A 19,128-nucleotide genomic window follows, 5' to 3' on the forward strand; every position below is an offset into this window, starting at 1 on the left:
TCACAGGTGCTAGCTAAAGTGGCCCGTCGGGATAGAGACATCCTGTAGGGTGACCTGAATGCCCGATTGGGTCACGGTACAGGCACCTTGGGCCAGAGTGATTTTTTTTTTTGGAAGTCATGGGCCACATCAGCTCAATAAGAACGTTAGCAGGTGCCTGCTGCCGCTGCTGCTGCTGCTAGACTTATGCAGTCACCAGCACGCTGTTACCATCGCCAGGGCAACATCGACACGGCATTCTGGGTGCATGCCAGATCCCGGATGGAACATCTGCTGGCCTGCGTAGTGATGGAAGAGTTAACGGGAGGCCACTGCGCTCCACACGTGGAGTTGAGTTATCCACTGACCACCGGCTCGTCATCTGCCGGACGCCCCTGGTATTCTTGCATTGCGATGGTGATGGTGGGTGTCCACCGAGGACCCCCACTAGGCCCGGCATTGGATGTTTGCTAGCGAGGATTAGACAATACCCTGCAGCTGGAGTTGGCATCATTCCCCCCACCCACTCTCCTCATCTACCTCCTCCTGACTCCGAGAGGAAAATGGATGAGGTTCAGGATTGTCGCTCATGCAGATGCTAGGGCACCACTGGGTGCCTGGTCCACTGGGTGCCTGGTCCAATGCGTGCCTGGTCCACTGGGTGCCTGGTCCACTGGGCGCCTGATCCACTGGGTGCCTGGTCCACTGGGCGCCTGATCCACTGGGTGCCTGGTCCACTGGGCGCCTGATCCACTGGGCGCCTGGTTAGTTGGATGCCTGGTCCACTGGGTGCCTGGTCCACTGGGCGCCTGGTTAGTTGGGTGCCTGGCCCACTGGGTGCCTGGTCCACTGGGAGCCTGGTCCACTGATTGCTTGGTCCACTGGGCGCCTGGTCCACTGGGTGCCTGGTCCACTGGGTGCCTGGTCCACTGGGTGCCTGGTCCACTGGGCGCCTGGTCCACTGGGCGCCTGGTCCACTAAGTGTCTGGTCCACTGGGTGCCTGGTCCACTGGGTGCCTGGTCAAATGCGTGCCTGGTCCACTGGGTGCCTGGTCCACTGGGTGCCTGGTCCACTGGGCGCCTGGTTTGTTGGGTGCCTGGTCCACTGGTTGCCTGGTCCACTGGGAGCCTGGTCCACTGGGAGCCTGGTCCACTGGGAGCCTGGTCCACTGGGCGCCTGGTCCACTGGGCGCCTGGTCCACTGGGCGCCTGGTCCACTGGTTGCCTGGTCCACTGGTTGCCTGGTCCACTGGTTGCGTGGTCTACTGGTTGCCTGGTCTACTGATTGCCTGGTCCACTGGGTGCCTGGTCCACTGATTGCCTGGTCCAGCACCAGTTACTCATTTGAACAATCCCAGGTGAGGCCAGATTTCACGAATCAAACTCGGCTCCCCGGGTTCGTAGCACAATGCACGAACCACTACACCGCTGCTTCCCAAATATATGCGCATACGCACAAAGGCAACGATTTCCCGTGTAGTCGTACCGACAGTTGGGGCAATGCTGTTAGCGAACACCTATTAAGGCGGGCTCGGCACACGCTCGGCCGCCTTTGTCTCCCCATGCATGTAGCACTCGCCCGGTGCATGGGGGATTCATTGACTCCCGGCGCGATAAAAACAAACTATCCCCTGGTTGTTACAAAAACGCAGCATTCACAAACACCACGACCCTGACCCTTGACCCCAACTCATTCCCCCACCCCCACCTCGCCCCAGAGTTCCCACAGCTCAGCCCCTACTACCCCACCACTACCCCACCATTAGCCCCCACTACCCCCCACTACACTACCCCCCACTAGACCCCATTAACACCCACTACCCCCGCACTAGACCCCACTAGCCCACACTACCACCCACTAGATCCCACTACCACCCACTACCACCCACTAGACCCCACTAGCCCACACTACCACCCACTACCCCACCTACCCCCACTTCCCCCCACTAGATCCCACTACCACCCACTACCACCCACTAGACCCCACTACCCCCACTAGACCCCACTCGACCCCCAGTACTCCCTACCAGACCCCCACTAGACCCCCATTACCCCCCACTACCCCCCACAAACCAAAACAGGAGCAGCAGGTGACCTTTGCACTGTGGCCAGGGAGATTTGGACAGAGCATGTGTGCACACCGTACACACACGTACACACATGTACACACATATGTACACACACATGTGTGTACATATGTGTGTGCACACCGTACACACATACGTACACACACGTACGCACACGTGCACGTATACACATGTACGCACGTGTGTGTACGGGTGTGTACGTGTGTGCACACCGTACACACACGTACACACATGTACAATCATGTATACACATGTGTGCACACCGTACACACACGTACACACATGTATACACATGTGTGCACACCGTACACACACGTACGCACACGTACACACGTGCACATACACACATGTACGCACGTCTGTGTACGGGTGTGTACGTGTGTGCACACCGTACACACACGTACACACACGTACACACGTGTGCGTACACACACGTACACACGTGCGCGTACACACATGTACGCACGTGTGTGTACATGTGTGTACGTGTGTGCACACCGTACACACACGTACGCACGTACGCACACGTACGCACGTACACACATGTATACACATGTACACACAAAGGCAAAGATCCCCCGTGTAGCCTTCACAGACTGTTGGGGCAAGTGCTGTCAGCGAGCAGCACCTATGATGTCCGGCACAGCACGTGAGGGGGTGGGTGGCCAACACCTCGCCCGGCCGCCTTTGTCTCCCCAGTGGCGATGTTTACTACACACCGTAACAGGTACACATTTGAGGCTGAGTTGACCTAGGGAAGGCCCAGGACCGGTTCACATAATCGTCACTATGGTGTTGGCCGTGAGCGGGAATACAACTCGGGTAGCCAGGTTCGTAGTGCAGCGTAGCGCTAACCGCTACACCACCGCTCCCCACACACATACACACACACACCACACTTCCACACACACATGCACACACGTTCACGCACGTTAACGCGACTGTATTATGCACGCGGAGACGTAATCTCTGCTGAACGTGCCAGGCTACGTTCACTTAACATAAACTCGCACACACACACAACATAAATACACATACACAAACACACGCACAAACAAACACCCACAGTCACGCACACAAACACGCGCGCACACACACACAACATAAACAAACACGCACAAACACACACAAACAAAAACAACCACACACAGAAACAATCACACACAAACACGCACACACACACAACAAACAAACACACACAAACACGCACAAACACACAAACAAAAACAACCACACACACAAACAACCACACACAAACACACACACAAACAACCACACACAAACACACACAAACAACCACGCACACACACAAACAACCACACACACACAAACACACGCACACACACAAACAAACACGCACACACACAAACACGCACACACACAAACACACGCACACACACACAAACAACCACACACGCACAACCACAAACACACAACCACACACGCACACACACACACACAAACACACACAAACACACACACAAACACACACACACAAACACACACACAAACACACACACAACACACACACAAACACACACAAACACACACACAACACACACACACAAACACACACACAAACGCGTCATGTATTTGGGATCGTGGACAGCTCAGCACTGCCAACTTTAACGACTCCAGATTTCCCAATCACTGAATTCACTCTCTGGACTCATTATCTTGGATCGGAGGGTGGGGGGCTAGGGGGGGTGGGGGCTAGGGGGGTGGGGGGCTAGGGGGGGTGGGGGCTAGGGGGGGTGGGGGCTGGGGGGGTGGGGGCTAGGGGGGTGGGGGGCTAGGGGGGGTGGGGGCCAGGGGGGTGGGGGCCATGTACATTGCCCATACAGGTGGAGGTGTCTCGCCTCCCTCCCACCACCGCCTTATCGTTTGACCTTTAAGCGCCTGCGACTGACGACCTAAATAGCTGTGGGGGGGGGGGGGGGTGAAGCCGCTGCTGTTGATGGGTGGGGAGATGTAGGGAGAGAGACACGGGGGAGGGAGAGAGACACGGGGAGGGAGAGAGACACGGGGGAGGGAGAGAGACACGGGGGAGGGAGAGAGACACGGGGGAGGGAGAGAGATACGGGGAGGGAGAGAGACACGGGGGAGGTAGAGAGACACGGGGGAGGTAGAGAGACACGGGGGAGGGAGAGAGACACGGGGGAGGGAGAGAGACACGGGGGAGGGAGAGAGACACGGGGGAGGGAGAGAGACACGGGGGAGGGAGAGAGACACGGGGGAGGGAGAGAGACACGGGGGAGGGAGAGAGACACGGGGGAGGGAGAGAGACACGGGGGAGGGAGAGAGACACGGGGGAGGGAGAGAGACACGGGGGAGGGAGAGAGAGACACGGGGGAGGGAGAGAGAGAGACACGGGGGAGGGAGCGAGAGACACGGGGGAGGGAGAGAGAGAGACACGGGGGAGGGAGAGAGAGAGACATGAGGGAGGGAGAGAGAGACATGGGGGAGGGAGAGAGAGAGACACGGGGGAGGGAGAGAGAGAGACACGGGGGAGGGAGAGAGACACGGGGGAGGGAGAGAGACACGGGGGAGGGAGAGAGATACGGGGAGGGAGAGAGACACGGGGGAGGGAGAGAGACACGGGGGAGGGAGAGAGACACGGGGGAGGGAGAGAGATACGGGGAGGGAGAGAGACACGAGGGAGGTAGAGAGACACGGGGGAGGGAGAGAGACACGGGGGAGGGAGAGAGACACGGGGGAGGGAGAGAGACACGGGGGAGGGAGAGAGACACGGGGGAGGGAGAGAGACACGGGGGAGGGAGAGAGACACGGGGGAGGGAGAGAGACACGGGGGAGGGAGAGAGAGACACGGGGGAGGGAGAGAGAGAGACACGGGGGAGGGAGCGAGAGACACGGGGGAGGGAGCGAGAGACACGGGGGAGGGAGCGAGAGAGACACGGGGGAGGGAGAGAGAGAGACACGGGGGAGGGAGAGAGACACGGGGGAGGGAGAGAGACACGGGGGAGGGAGAGAGACACGGGGGAGGGAGAGAGACACGGGGGAGGGAGAGAGACACGGGGGAGGGAGAGAGACACGGGGGAGGGAGAGAGAGAGACACGGGGGAGGGAGAGAGACACGGGGGAGGGAGAGAGACACGGGGGAGGGAGAGAGAGAGACACGGGGGAGGGAGAGAGACACGGGGGAGGGAGAGAGACACGGGGGAGGGAGAGAGACACGGGGGAGGGAGAGAGACACGGGGGAGGGAGAGAGACACGGGGGAGGGAGAGAGAGAGACACGGGGGAGGGAGAGAGACACGGGGGAGGGAGAGAGACACGGGGGAGGGAGAGAGATACGGGGAGGGAGAGAGACACGGGGGAGGGAGAGAGACACGGGGGAGGGAGAGAGACACGGGGGAGGGAGAGAGATACGGGGAGGGAGAGAGACACGGGGGAGGTAGAGAGACACGGGGGAGGGAGAGAGACACGGGGGAGGGAGAGAGACACGGGGGAGGGAGAGAGACACGGGGGAGGGAGAGAGACACGGGGGAGGGAGAGAGACACGGGGGAGGGAGAGAGACACGGGGGAGGGAGAGAGACACGGGGGAGGGAGAGAGAGACACGGGGGAGGGAGAGAGAGAGACACGGGGGAGGGAGCGAGAGACACGGGGGAGGGAGCGAGAGACACGGGGGAGGGAGAGAGAGAGACACGGGGGAGGGAGAGAGAGAGACACGAGGGAGGGAGAGAGAGACACGGGGGAGGGAGAGAGAGAGACACGGGGGAGGGAGAGAGAGAGACACGGGGGAGGGAGAGAGACACGGGGGAGGGAGAGAGACACGGGGGAGGGAGAGAGATACGGGGAGGGAGAGAGACACGGGGGAGGGAGAGAGACACGGGGGAGGGAGAGAGACACGGGGGAGGGAGAGAGATACGGGGAGGGAGAGAGACACGGGGGAGGTAGAGAGACACGGGGGAGGGAGAGAGACACGGGGGAGGGAGAGAGACACGGGGGAGGGAGAGAGACACGGGGGAGGGAGAGAGACACGGGGGAGGGAGAGAGACACGGGGGAGGGAGAGAGACACGGGGGAGGGAGAGAGACACGGGGGAGGGAGAGAGAGACACGGGGGAGGGAGAGAGAGAGACACGGGGGAGGGAGAGAGAGAGACACGGGGGAGGGAGCGAGAGACACGGGGGAGGGAGAGAGAGAGACACGGGGGAGGGAGAGAGAGAGACACGAGGGAGGGAGAGAGAGACATGGGGGAGGGAGAGAGAGAGAGACACGGGGGAGGGAGAGAGAGAGACACGGGGGAGGGAGAGAGACACGGGGGAGGGAGAGAGACACGGGGGAGGGAGAGAGACACGGGGGAGGGAGAGAGAGAGACACGGGGGAGGGAGAGAGACACGGGGGAGGGAGGGAGAGAGACACGGGGGAGGGAGAGAGAGAGACACGGGGGAGGGAGAGAGACACGGGGGAGGGAGAGAGACACGGGGGAGGGAGAGAGACACGGGGAAGGGAGAGAGACACGGGGGAGGGAGAGAGACACGGGGGAGGGAGAGAGACACACGGGGGAGGGAGAGAGACACACGGGGGAGGGAGAGAGACACGGGGGAGGGAGAGAGACACGGGGGAGGGAGAGAGACACGGGGGAGGGAGAGAGACACACGGGGGAGGGAGAGAGACACGGGGGAGGGAGAGAAACACGGAGGAGGGAGAGAGAGACACGGGGGAGGGAGAGAGAGACACGGGGGAGGGAGAGAGACACGGGGGAGGGAGAGAGAGACACGGGGGAGAGAGAGACACACACGGGGGAGGGAGAGAGACACGGGGGAGGGAGAGAGACACGGGGAGGGAGAGAGACACGGGGGAGGGAGAGAGACACGGGGGAGGGAGAGAGACACGGGGGAGGGAGAGAGACACGAGGGAGAGAGAGAGGGAGACACGGGGGAGAGAGAGAGAGAGACACGGGGGAGGGAGAGAGAGGGAGACACGGGGGAGAGAGAGAGAGAGACGGGGGAGGGAGAGAGACACGGGGGAGGGAGAGAGAGACACGGGGGAGGGAGAGAGACACGGGGGAGGGAGAGAGACACGGGGGAGGGAGAGAGACACGGGGGAGGGAGAGAGGGTGGTAGATGCGTTCCATAAACACCAGCGCACAAAGCGAAACCGCACGAGGAGGCAGGCTGGTCTGCCGAGTAGGGCACAGTACACACACAGTACACATACTGTACACACACAGTACACACACAGTACACACACAGTACACACAGTACACACACAGTACACACAGTGCACACAGTACACATACAGTACACACACAGTACACACACAGTACACACAGTACACACACAGTACACACACAGTACACATACAGTACACACACAGTACACACACAGTACACATACAGTACACACAGTACACACACTACACACACAGCACACACTACACACACACAGCACACACACAGTACACACACAGTACACACAGCACACACAGCACACACAACACACACACAGTAAACACACACACACTACACACACAGTACACACACACTACACACACACTATACACACACTACACACACACAGCACACACAACACACACAGCACACACACAGTACCGCGCCCTTCTAGCAACCCCACCTCTCTCCGGCCAAGTGGGAAGCTGCTTGGGGCGTGCGGTGGCTTGGGCATGTCGGGCAACGTGGTTCACCAGGGCCATGTGGGAGACACAACGCTAGCCGCATTGCAGGCCACATTCACTCACCGCAGGTGGGATCATTGATTCAGGACAGAGCCACCCGCAATGTTAACGAAGCACGGAGGAAACCGATTGCTCCCGTAAGCCTGGAAGTAACGTGGAAGTTACTTACAGCAGCAACAGCAACAGCAGCAATACGACTCAACACGCTCTTTGTCAAGAGTGATACCCCGCGTGTGTGTGTGTGGGTGGCCTTGCAGGGAGCGGTGGCGCAGCGGTTAGCGCTACGAACCCGGCGACCCGAGTTCGATTTGCCGCTCACGGCCACGAACACCACGTGACGATTATCTGAAACCGGTCCTGGGCCTCCCCCTTGGTCGGGGGAGACAAAGGCGGTCCGGGCGATGGTGCTGCTCGCCGAGAGCACTTGCCCCTTCAGTCTGTTACAGGCTATACGGGGGATCTTTGCCTTAAGTTTAGGGAGCGGTAGTGTAGCGTATAGCCCGACGCGCTGCGAACACAGAGGCCCGAGTTCGAGTCCTGCTCACGGCCACCAACACCAGCGACGATCATCTGAACGGCTCCTGGGCCTCCTCCTCCTCCTCCCCCCTAGGTCGACTCGGCCTCAAATGAATACGTATGTCTCGACTTCGATCGCACCGTACGTAGCCACCAACGGTGCTGCGTCGGAGGGGCGATGTGTGAACATCGCCACTGGGGAGACAAAGGCGGCCGGGGGTGGTGGTGGTGGTGGTGCTATCAGCCCTTGCCCCCCCTCCCGAGCTGAGAAGTGAATGATTTGGGTCCAGAGCCAAGACCATTGCGAGGTTTCGGGTTCCACAGAGGCATGGGTACACGTGGTGAGACACGTGTGTGTGTGTATATATAGATACATATAGAGACGCACACGAAGGCAAAGATCCCCCGCATAGCCTTTATCAGGCTGTTGGGCCAAGAGCATTTGTGGTAGGCCGCCACGGCACACGAGGGGGTAGGTGGGCCCCACCACGCCCGGCCGCCTTTGTCTCCCCAGTGGCGATGTCGTCGCCCTGAACCGGGTACTCATTTGAGGCCGAGTCGACCTAGGGGGAGGCCCAGGACCGATTCCAACAATCGCCACTCGGCGTTGATGGCCCGTGAGCGGGAATGGAACTCGGGCGGCCCCCGGGGCTCGCAGCTCGTCGCGCTGACCGCTGCGCCACCGCTCCCCGCAATGGAGACGCAAGCCAGCAAGTGGCGGTGGCGGCACCGTGGCGCTCGTGCCAGGCTAGGTGCACTCGAAGGCCACGTGAAGGCCCGCTGCTGGCAGGAGTTCACGGGACATACCCAGGTGGTGCCAATGGGATTATTGACGACTGGCAGATGCGCCACCCTGCGGTGCCCAGCTGTTTTGCCAAGCCGAAGCGTCTTTCACGTGCGTGCTCGGCACCTCCGCCCGTTGTTGCGAGCGTCGCTCCTCCGCCCTCAGCGATTTGCCGGAGGGGCTGCTGCCTCACAACTGCCCAGTAGCAGCAGCGTCCTTCACGAGCCTCCTCCACGGAGGCCGATCTGGACACCGTGCTGGTAGCGGTCTTCAGCTCATCATGCCGCCCTATCAGGCCAAACAGATGCTGCTTTGGGGCACGCGGTGGCTGGGCATGGGGGGGAGGGGGGGGGGCTTCGTGACCCGGCCAACGCAGCCTCGCCTGCGATGGGAATGTGTCCAGATCTTCCAAGGACCTGTGAGCTCCTCGCACAAATCCAGTCCGGTTAAACCCAGGATGGATCGCGGGCAGGTCCAGCCGGAGTGTTTCAGATCAGCGCGCGGATGCTTCTTGAACGATCTCCACGTTTCACGTCGAGCAGCGAGGGGCACGACCTGTAGGCTAGAAGACGCCGAGCCTCGTGTGGAGCGACAGACCAGGTAGCTTCCACGCAGCTGCATTACGAGGCCGATGGAAATGTAAATGCAACTCGAGTGATTCGTTCGGAGTGACACCTCGTATTTGCAAAACTGGAGCTGATCGTGAGCACACTGCCCAGGTACTGCCCCCGTCCATCAAGTCGTGAGCAGGAGGAGAGTGATTGATGATGACATCAAGTACCCAGGCAGGTGCCTCTATGTTTTGTGGGGCTGATGGTAAGGCCCCCCTCAACCACCCCCAGCTCTGAGTGGCACGCTCCGGGCTCAGCGGCAGCGTCTCCAACTCCTCCTCAGAGTGAGCGGCGCTCAGCCGCATCGTGGCACGGCTGACCAATGGGGAGCCGCCCCTTGACGCGCATTGTGCACCTGTACCACATGGACATTCCTCCGCTACACGCTAGCACACGGAGACGCTCGGAGACGAAGATCCCTCCGCATCGCCCTGGACGAGGCTGCCGGGGCAAGTGACGTTGGCGAGCAGCAGCACCTACGAAGGCCGGCACGGCACACGAGGGGGTGGGTGGCCAGAGAGCATGCCCCGGCCGCCTTTGTCTCCCCAGCTGCGATGTTTTGACTGCACAGCACCGGCAACTCCTTTGAGGCCGAGTCGATCTAGGGGAGGCCCAGGACCCGGTTCAGATATTCGCCACTGGATGCTGACCGCTGGATTCGAACTTGGGTTGCCGGGTTCGCGTGGCGGAGCGCTAACCATTGCACCACCGCTCCCCACACACGCGCACACACAGAGAGACACGTGTGTGTGAGTGTGTGGGTGTGTGTAGATGCAGCACCTATGAAGGCCGGCACGGCATCACGATGAGGTTGGGTGGCCAGCAGCATCCCCCTGCCGCGTTTGTCTCCCCGGTGTTTACTACGCACCGCACCGGGCACTCATTTGAGGTTGAGCCGACCCTAGGGGAGGCCCAGGACCGGTTCAAACATTCGCCACTGTTATTGGCCGTGAGCCGGAATCGAACCCGGCTCTCCAGGTTCGTAGCTCAGTCGGCTAACCACTACGCTACCGCTCCCCCCCCCCTATCAACTTAGACGCACCCACACACAATGTGAGTGTCGGGTTACACACAGACAGACAGATATGTGAACACCGAGACACACAGACAGACAAATATGTGAACACCGAGACACACGGACAGGGGGTGGGACGGGGAGCGGTGGTGCAGCGGTTGGCGCTGCGAAAACCCCCGCGAGCCACGGTTCGATTCCCGCTCACGTGTGAACCGATCCTGGGCGTCCCCTAGGTCGACTCGGACTCAAATGAGTACCTGGTGCGATGTGTAGGCATCGCCGCGAGGGATACAAAGGCGGCCACGGGGCGTGGTGCTGGCCACCCACCCCCTCGTGCGCCGTCCCGGCCTTCATAGCTGCTCGCTAACAGCACTTGCCCCAACAGTCTGTCAAGGCTACACTGGGTTGGAGGGTTGTCTTTGTCTTTGTAGGGTGCAGGGTTCTGGGGGGGGGGGGGGGGTTAGGGGTCCTGTCGGGGTTAACGGTCAATGTTGGTCACGCTGATTGGGCGCAGATTGAGTCGGCTGGGAGCAGCCTGCGATCAATTACAGACATGCGGGGTCCCAGACATGTTGCGCCACACATCCCGACCCACTCATCACCTCGCTACCCCCTGCCACCTCCTCTCCCTGCCACCTCCTCCCCCCTGCCACCTCCTCTCCCTGCCACCTCGCTACCCCCTGCCACCTCGCTACCCCCTGCCACCTCCTCCCCCCTGCCACCTCCTCCCCCCTGCCACCTCCTCCCCCCTGCCACCTCCTCCCCCCTGCCACCTCCTCCCCCCTGCCACCACCTACCCCCTGCCACCTCCTCCCCCCTGCCACCTCCTCCCCCCTGCCACCACCTACCCCCTGCCACATGTCTCACACCCACAGACCGACGTGGCCCCGACCCCTGGAGCGCGTTGATTGTGTGTCTGTGTGCTGGTATGTAAATGTCTGTATGTATGAAAATGTGTGTGTGTGTATGTATGTTAGTGTGTGTGTGTGTATGTCAGTGTGTGTGTGTGTATGTATGTCAGTGTCTGTGTGTGTGTGTGTATGTATGTCAGTGTCTGTGTGTGTGTGTGTATGTATGTCAGTGTGTGTGTGTGTATGTATGTCTGTGTGTGTGTATGTATGTCAGTGTGTGTGTGTATGTAAATGTGTGTGTGTGTATGTCAATGTGTGTGTGTATGTATGTCAATGTGTGTGTGTACGTCAATTTGTCGTTGCGTGTGTTGGAGGCAGTCGCCCTCCAGCAACAACAGAGGGCACAGGAGCGACGCCCACAACAACGAGCGGAACCCTGAGGCGGTTAAAGTGAAAGGAAATTGGCACAGTAGGGGGTCCAGCTGGGTGCATCTGCCATTCACTTCGGTCAGTCACCCCCGATGGCACCTGCTGGGACTGTCCCGTGACCTCCTCCTGTCAGCAGCGAGCCTTCGACACTTCACGTGGTAGCCTCAAAGTGCACCTAGCCTGGCATAGGCGTCACCGTCACTTAGTGGCAAATGGCGGGTACTGGTATGTTAATGTGTACGTGTATGTTAATGCGTGTGTGTGTGTGTGTATATATAAATGCGTGTGTCTGTGTGTATGTATGTTGATGTGTGCGTGTGTGTGTACGTCAAGACTCGAAGAGATAGAGACCCATAGAGACTCAAATAGATACAGAGACCCACAGAGACTCTGAGAGATATAGAGACCCACCAAGACTCGGAGAAATACAGAGACCCATCGAGACTCTTATAGATACAGAGACCCATAGACTCAAATAGATACCGAGACCCATAGAGACCCACAGAGACTCCGTGAGATACAGAGATCCATAGAGACTCCGTGAGATACAGAGACCCATAGAGACCCACCAAGACTCCGAGAGATACAGAGACCCATAGAGACCCACCAAGACTCGGAGAGATACAGAGACCCATAGAGACTCAAATAGATAGAGACCCACAGAGACTCCGAGAGATACAGAGACCCATAGAGACCCACCAAGACTCGGAGAGATACAGAGACCCATAGAGACTCAAATAGATACAGAGACCCACAGAGACTCCGAGAGATACAGAGACCCATAGAGACCCACAGAGACTCCGAGAGATACAGAGACCCATAGAGACCTACAGAGACTCGGAGAGATATAGAGACCCACCAAGACTCTGAGAGATATAGAGACCCACCAACCTTTCTTTCTGCCAAGGGCCATTAGGATATTAATAACATAATTTGCGGGCCATACAAAATCATCAACTTAAAAATTAGCCCGTTATATTTGGTCAAACATGTAATTAACTCACCCCTAATGCGTTGGCTGGAACTGCTTCTCTTTGGTGAGGCGTGTGATGATGTTAGCCGGTATTGATGATGTTGCTGCTACTCGCAACTGCTTTTCCAGGTTTGCGCCTAGATTTATTGAATTTCCAGTCCCGCCTGCGATTGCCTTGGCAGGGCCAGAGACCAAATGATTTCGTGGGCCCTATACGGCCCGCGGGCCGGACCTTCCCTACCCCTGCCACAGAGACTCAAAGAGATAGAGACCCATAGATACCCACCGAGACTCCGTGAGATACAGAGACCCACAGAGACTCCGTGAGATACAGAGACCCACAGAGACTCAAAGAGATACAGAGACCCATAGAGACCCACCGAGACTCCGTGAGATACAAAGACCCATAGAGACTCAAAGAGATACAGAAACCCATAGAAACCCACTGAGACTCCGTGAGATATAGAGACCCACCGAGACTCCGTGAGATATAGAGACCCACCAAGACTCCGTGAGATACAGAAACCCATAGAGACCCACCGAGACTCCGTGAGATACAGAGACCCATAGAGACTCAAGTAGATACAGAGACCCATAGAGACCCACCGAGACTCCGTGAGATACAGAGACCCACCAAGACTTTGTGAGATACAGAGACCCACCGAGACTTTGTGAGATACAGAGACCCACAGAGACTCCAAGAGATATAGAGACCCACCGAGACTCCGTGAGATACAGAGACCCATAGAGACTCATGTAGATACAGAGACCCACCGAGACTCCGTGAGATACAGAGACCCACCGAGACTCCGTGAGATACAGAGACCCATAGAGACCCACCGAGACTCCGTGAGATACAGAGACCCATAGAGACCCACCAAGACTCAGAGAGAGACCCACCGAGACTCAAAGAGATGCAAGGCACAGCCACAGCGCTGCAACTGTGGCCGTGCAAGCCACACTGCGTGGGGAGGGCCTTGACCTGTGACCTCGCCCTTGACCTGTGACCTCGCCCTTGACCTGTGACCTCGCCCTTGACCTGTGACCTATGCCCTGTGCCTGTGACCCTTGCGTGGCAGCTGGTCAAGACGTGCGAGCTGAGTCCGTCACGCAACTTCGTGATTGGCTACCACCCCCACGGGGTGATGTGCATTGGGGCGTTCATAAACTTCTGCACCGAGGCAACCGGCTTCGCGCAACTCTTCCCCGGGATACATTCCTACGTGGCGACCCTGGCGGGAAACTTCCGAATTCCACTCTACCGAGAGTATCTAATGGCAGGCTGTGAGTACATTTACTTATATATATGTGTGTGTGTGTGTGATGGTGGTGGTGGTGATGACGATCGTGATCGCATCCAGAACTTGCGTAGAGAGCCTTGGAGTTACACAGAGACTCGTAGAGTTACACAGAGACTCGTAGAGTTACACAGAGACTCGTAGAGTTACACAGAGACGCATAGAGTTACACAGAGACTCATAGAGTTACACAGAGACTCATAGAGCTATACAGAGATCCATAGAGTTACATAGAGATCCGTAGAGTCACACAGAGATCCATAGAGCTACACAGAGATACATAGTTACATAGATATCCAGAGAGTTACATAGAGTTCCATAGAGTTACACAGAGATCCATAGAGTTACACAGAGATCCATAGAGTTACACAGATCCATAGAGTTACACAGAGATCCATAGAGTTACACAGATCCATATAGCTACACAGAGATCCATATAGCCACACAGAGATCCATAGAGTTACACAGAGATCCATAGAGCTACACAGAGATACACAGATTCACCCAGATACATAGAGTTACACAGAGATCCATAGAGTTACACAGAGATCCATAGAGTTACACAGAGATCCCTATAGCTACACAGAGATCCATAGAGTTACACAGAGATCCATAGAGTTACACAGAGATCCATAGAGCTACACAGAGATACACAGACTCACCCAGATCCATGGAGGTACACGGCAGCTCTGACAGAGGCGGTGGAAGCTACAGGGCAGGCCAGCCTGAGCACGTGGAGAACTGATGACCTAAGAGGCTTTAAATGGCCTCACCCCGCATTGCCTCGGCAAGGAACTTAGACATTTTATATATTCCATCAAGGTCCTTCGGATCTTCCAATCTGCTCAGCACCCCCAGGGCGATCTTGCAAGCGCCGCTCCCGCCCAGTGGATCGTCTTGCCGCTTGGAATCTGCGCGATCGGAGTCGCCTTTCATGCTTCGCGCATTGGGATCCTCGGATTGAATGCCGCGTTTTATATTTGAATCATTATCCTGTGTAGGAACCTCCTGGTTACTACACCACCACCAGCCCACAGGGGATTATTGTGTCCGTCCGTCCGTCGTCCATCCAAACATGGGAGGGGTGGGGCTGGGTGGGGAGGGGCTGGGTGGGGAGGGTGGGGAGGGGCTGCTCACCCCGTGGTGCCCTTATAAAACTCAACGTTTAACCTACTCACGCCGGCTTGTGCCCGCCCTCACAGTCGGGCATATTGTACGGAATACACCACGTGGTGGTGCCGCCGTTGTTGACCCTGGCCATTGACCGAGCAGCCCGACGTTCCTACCAGCTCCTTTTGCAGGAGAATGTGTTCATTAACTTAACCTTTACTCGGAGCCTTGGACCCGTTTGGTGCTCAATGGTAATGAAAAATGTAGTAATGTTAATGAACACATCGGAGTTTCATGATAGAAGGTAAGTTGTAACTTGACGTGCCCGTGCCTTGATTTGTGTTTTCGATTATTTGACCTTCTAGAAACAACAAGTGTGGCCTCGTCCTCCCTAGCACAGAAAGGGCATCTCGCTCCCCCCACGTTAAGAACAACTGCTGTAGTGTAGAGTGTAGTGTAGAGTGTAGTGTGAAGTGTATAGTGTGTTGTGTAGTGCATTAGCAGCATCATCCTCATCATTAGCATCATCACCATTACCATCAGCAGAAGCATTATCATCATCATCAGCAGCAGCAGCATCATCATCACCATCATCATCAGCAGCAGCAGCATCATCATCACCATCATCATCAGCAGCAGCACCAGCATCATCACCATCAGCAGCAGCACCAGCATCATCACCATCATCATCAGAAGCATCATCATCACCATCATCATCAGCAGAAGCATCATCATCACCATCATCAGCAGCAGCAGCATCATCACCATCAGCAGAAGCATCATCATCATCAGTAGTAGCAGCATCATCATCATCACCATCATCAGCAGTAGCAGCATCATCATCATCACCATCATCATCAGCAGCAGCACCAGCATCATCACCAGCAGCAGCAGCATCATCATCACCATCATCATCAGCAGAAGCATCATCATCACCATCATCATCAGCAGCAGCATCATCATCACCATCATCATCAGCAGAAGCATCATCATCACCATCATCATCAGCAGCAGCATCATCATCACCATCAGCAGCAGCAGCATCATCATCGCCATCATCATCATCAGTAGTAGCAGCAGCATCATCATCGCCATCATCATCATCAGTAGTAGCAGCAGCATCATCATCACCATCATCATCAGCAGCAGAATCATCATCACCATCATCATCAGCAGAAGCATCATCATCACCATCATCATCAGCAGAAGCATCATCATCACCATCATCATCAGCAGCAGCATCATCACCATCAGCAGAAGCATCATCATCGTAATAATCATCATCAGCAGCAGCATCATCAGCAGCAGCATCATCATCAGCAGCATCACCACCATCAGCAGCAGCAGCATCATCATCATCACCATCATCATCATCAGCAGCAGCATCATCATCACCATCATCAGCAGCAGCATCATCATCACCATCATCATCAGCAGCAGCATCATCATCACCATCATTATCAGCAGCAGCATCATCATCACCATCATTATCAGCAGCAGCATCATCATCACCATCATTATCAGCAGCAGCATCATCATCACCATCATTATCAGCAGCATCATCACCATCACCATCATTATCAGCAGCATCATCACCATCACCATCATTATCAGCAGCATCATCACCATCAGCAGCACCAGCAGCATTATCACCATTGGCAGCAGCATCATCACCATCGGCAGAAGCATCATCATCACCATCATTATCAGCAGCATCTTCACCATCAGCAGCACCATCACCATCAGCAGCACCATCATTATCAGCAGCATCATCACCATCAGCAGCACCAGCAGCACCACCAGCACCATCATCACCACCATCATTATCAGCAGCAGCATCAGCAGCACCATCATCATCATCATCACCGTCAGCAGCACCAGCAGCACCACCAGCACCATCATCATCATTATCACCATCAGCAGCACCATCATCATCATCATCAGCAGCACCAGCAGCACCATCATCATCATCACCATCAGCAGCACCATCACCACCAGCATCATCATCATCAGCAGCAGCACCATCATCACCAGCACCATCATCATCATCAGCAGCAGCACCATCACCACCAGCACCATCATCATCATCACCAGCACCAGCACCATCATCACCACCAGCACCACCAGCACCAGCAGCACCATCAGCACCATCATCATCATCACCATCAGCAGCACCATCATCATCACCACCATCGGCACCATCACCACCAGCACCAGCAGCACCATCATCACCATCATCAGCAGCACCATCAGCAGCACCATCATCATCATCATCAGGGCCAAGCCGTCGTCCCACCCGGACTCACGGTGCTCGCTCCCTGTCCGCTGTCCCCACGTCGCTCTCCGAGCCCCGCGTGGTCGAAGCGCGCCCCCTCGCGGTCCGCCTCCACCACAGCACCCAGCCCACACAGTCCCATCTCACACACACACACAAACGTCTCACACACACATCTCTCACACACACACAAACATCTCACACACATCTCACACACACACACATCTCACACACACACACACACACAAACATCTCACACACATCTCACACACACACACAAACATCTCACACACACACACAAACATCTCACACACACACACACAAACATCTCACACACATCTCACACACACACACAAACATCTCACACACACACACAAACATCTCACACACACACACACAAACATCTCACACACACACACAAACGTCTCACACACACATCTCTCACACACACAAACATCTCACACACATCTCACACACACACACATCTCACACACACACACATCTCACACACACAAACATCTCACACACATCTCACACACACACACAAACATCTCACACACACACACACAAACATCTCACACACACACACAAACATCTCACACACACACAAACATCTCACACAAACATCTCTCACACACACACAAACATCTCACACACATCTCACACACACACATCTCACACACACACACACAAACATCTCACACACATCTCACACACACACAAACATCTCACACACACACAAACATCTCACACACACACACACAAACATCTCACACACACACACAAACATCTCACACAAACATCTCACACACACACAAACATCTCACACAAACATCTCTCACACACACACAAACATCTCACACACACATCTCACACACACACACATCTCACTCACACACACATCTCACACACACACATCTCACACACACATCTCACACACACATCTCACACACACATCTCTCACACACACACACAAAGATCTCACACGCACGCACACACACACTCACACACACAAACATCTCACACACACACAAACATCTCACACACACACAAACATCTCACACACACACAAACATCTCACACACAAAACACATCTCACACACAAAACACATCTCATACACACAAAACACATCTCACACACACACAAACATCACACACACACACAAACATCTCACACGCACACACAAACATCTCACACGCACACAAACACATCTAACACACAAACATCTCACACACACACACACAAAGATATCTCACACACACAAAGATATCTCACACACACAAAGATATCACACCCATACAAACATCACACACACACACACAAAGATCTCTCACACACACAAAGATCTCACACACACACACAAACATCTCACACACACACACAAACATCTCACACACACACACAAAGATCACACACAAAGATGGCGCACACACACACAAAGATCGCACACACAAAGATCTCACACACACAAAGATCTCACACACACACAAAGATCTCACACACAAAGATCTCACACACACACACAAAGATCTCACACATCA

General features: G+C 56.0%; 2 protein-coding genes across 3 annotated transcripts in view; both read left to right on the forward strand.

Annotated features, from left to right (window-relative positions):
- LOC116937872 (diacylglycerol O-acyltransferase 2-like) overlaps positions 1 to 19,128 on the forward strand; it is a 60,473-nt gene that overhangs the window by 29,407 nt on the left and 11,938 nt on the right. For both annotated transcript variants that reach the window (XM_076064712.1, XM_076064713.1), the window contains one exon: positions 13,983 to 14,187. In XM_076064712.1, the coding sequence (XP_075920827.1) occupies positions 13,983 to 14,187 (205 nt within the window). The remainder of the gene's footprint in view (positions 1 to 13,982; positions 14,188 to 19,128) is intronic.
- LOC142923731 (uncharacterized) lies at positions 16,589 to 18,877 on the forward strand (the record flags this gene model as incomplete). The annotated part of the gene is made up of 1 exon (XM_076064714.1): positions 16,589 to 18,877. A coding segment is annotated over one exon (2,214 nt), but the record flags the coding sequence as incomplete, so codon positions are not given.

The sequence above is a fragment of the Petromyzon marinus genome, unplaced genomic scaffold (assembly GCF_048934315.1).
Source record: "Petromyzon marinus isolate PM22_M1 ecotype Great Lakes invasive population unplaced genomic scaffold, UKy_Petmar_22M1.pri1.0 PM_Scaffold_62, whole genome shotgun sequence".
NCBI classification, from domain to species: domain Eukaryota; kingdom Metazoa; phylum Chordata; class Hyperoartia; order Petromyzontiformes; family Petromyzontidae; genus Petromyzon; species Petromyzon marinus.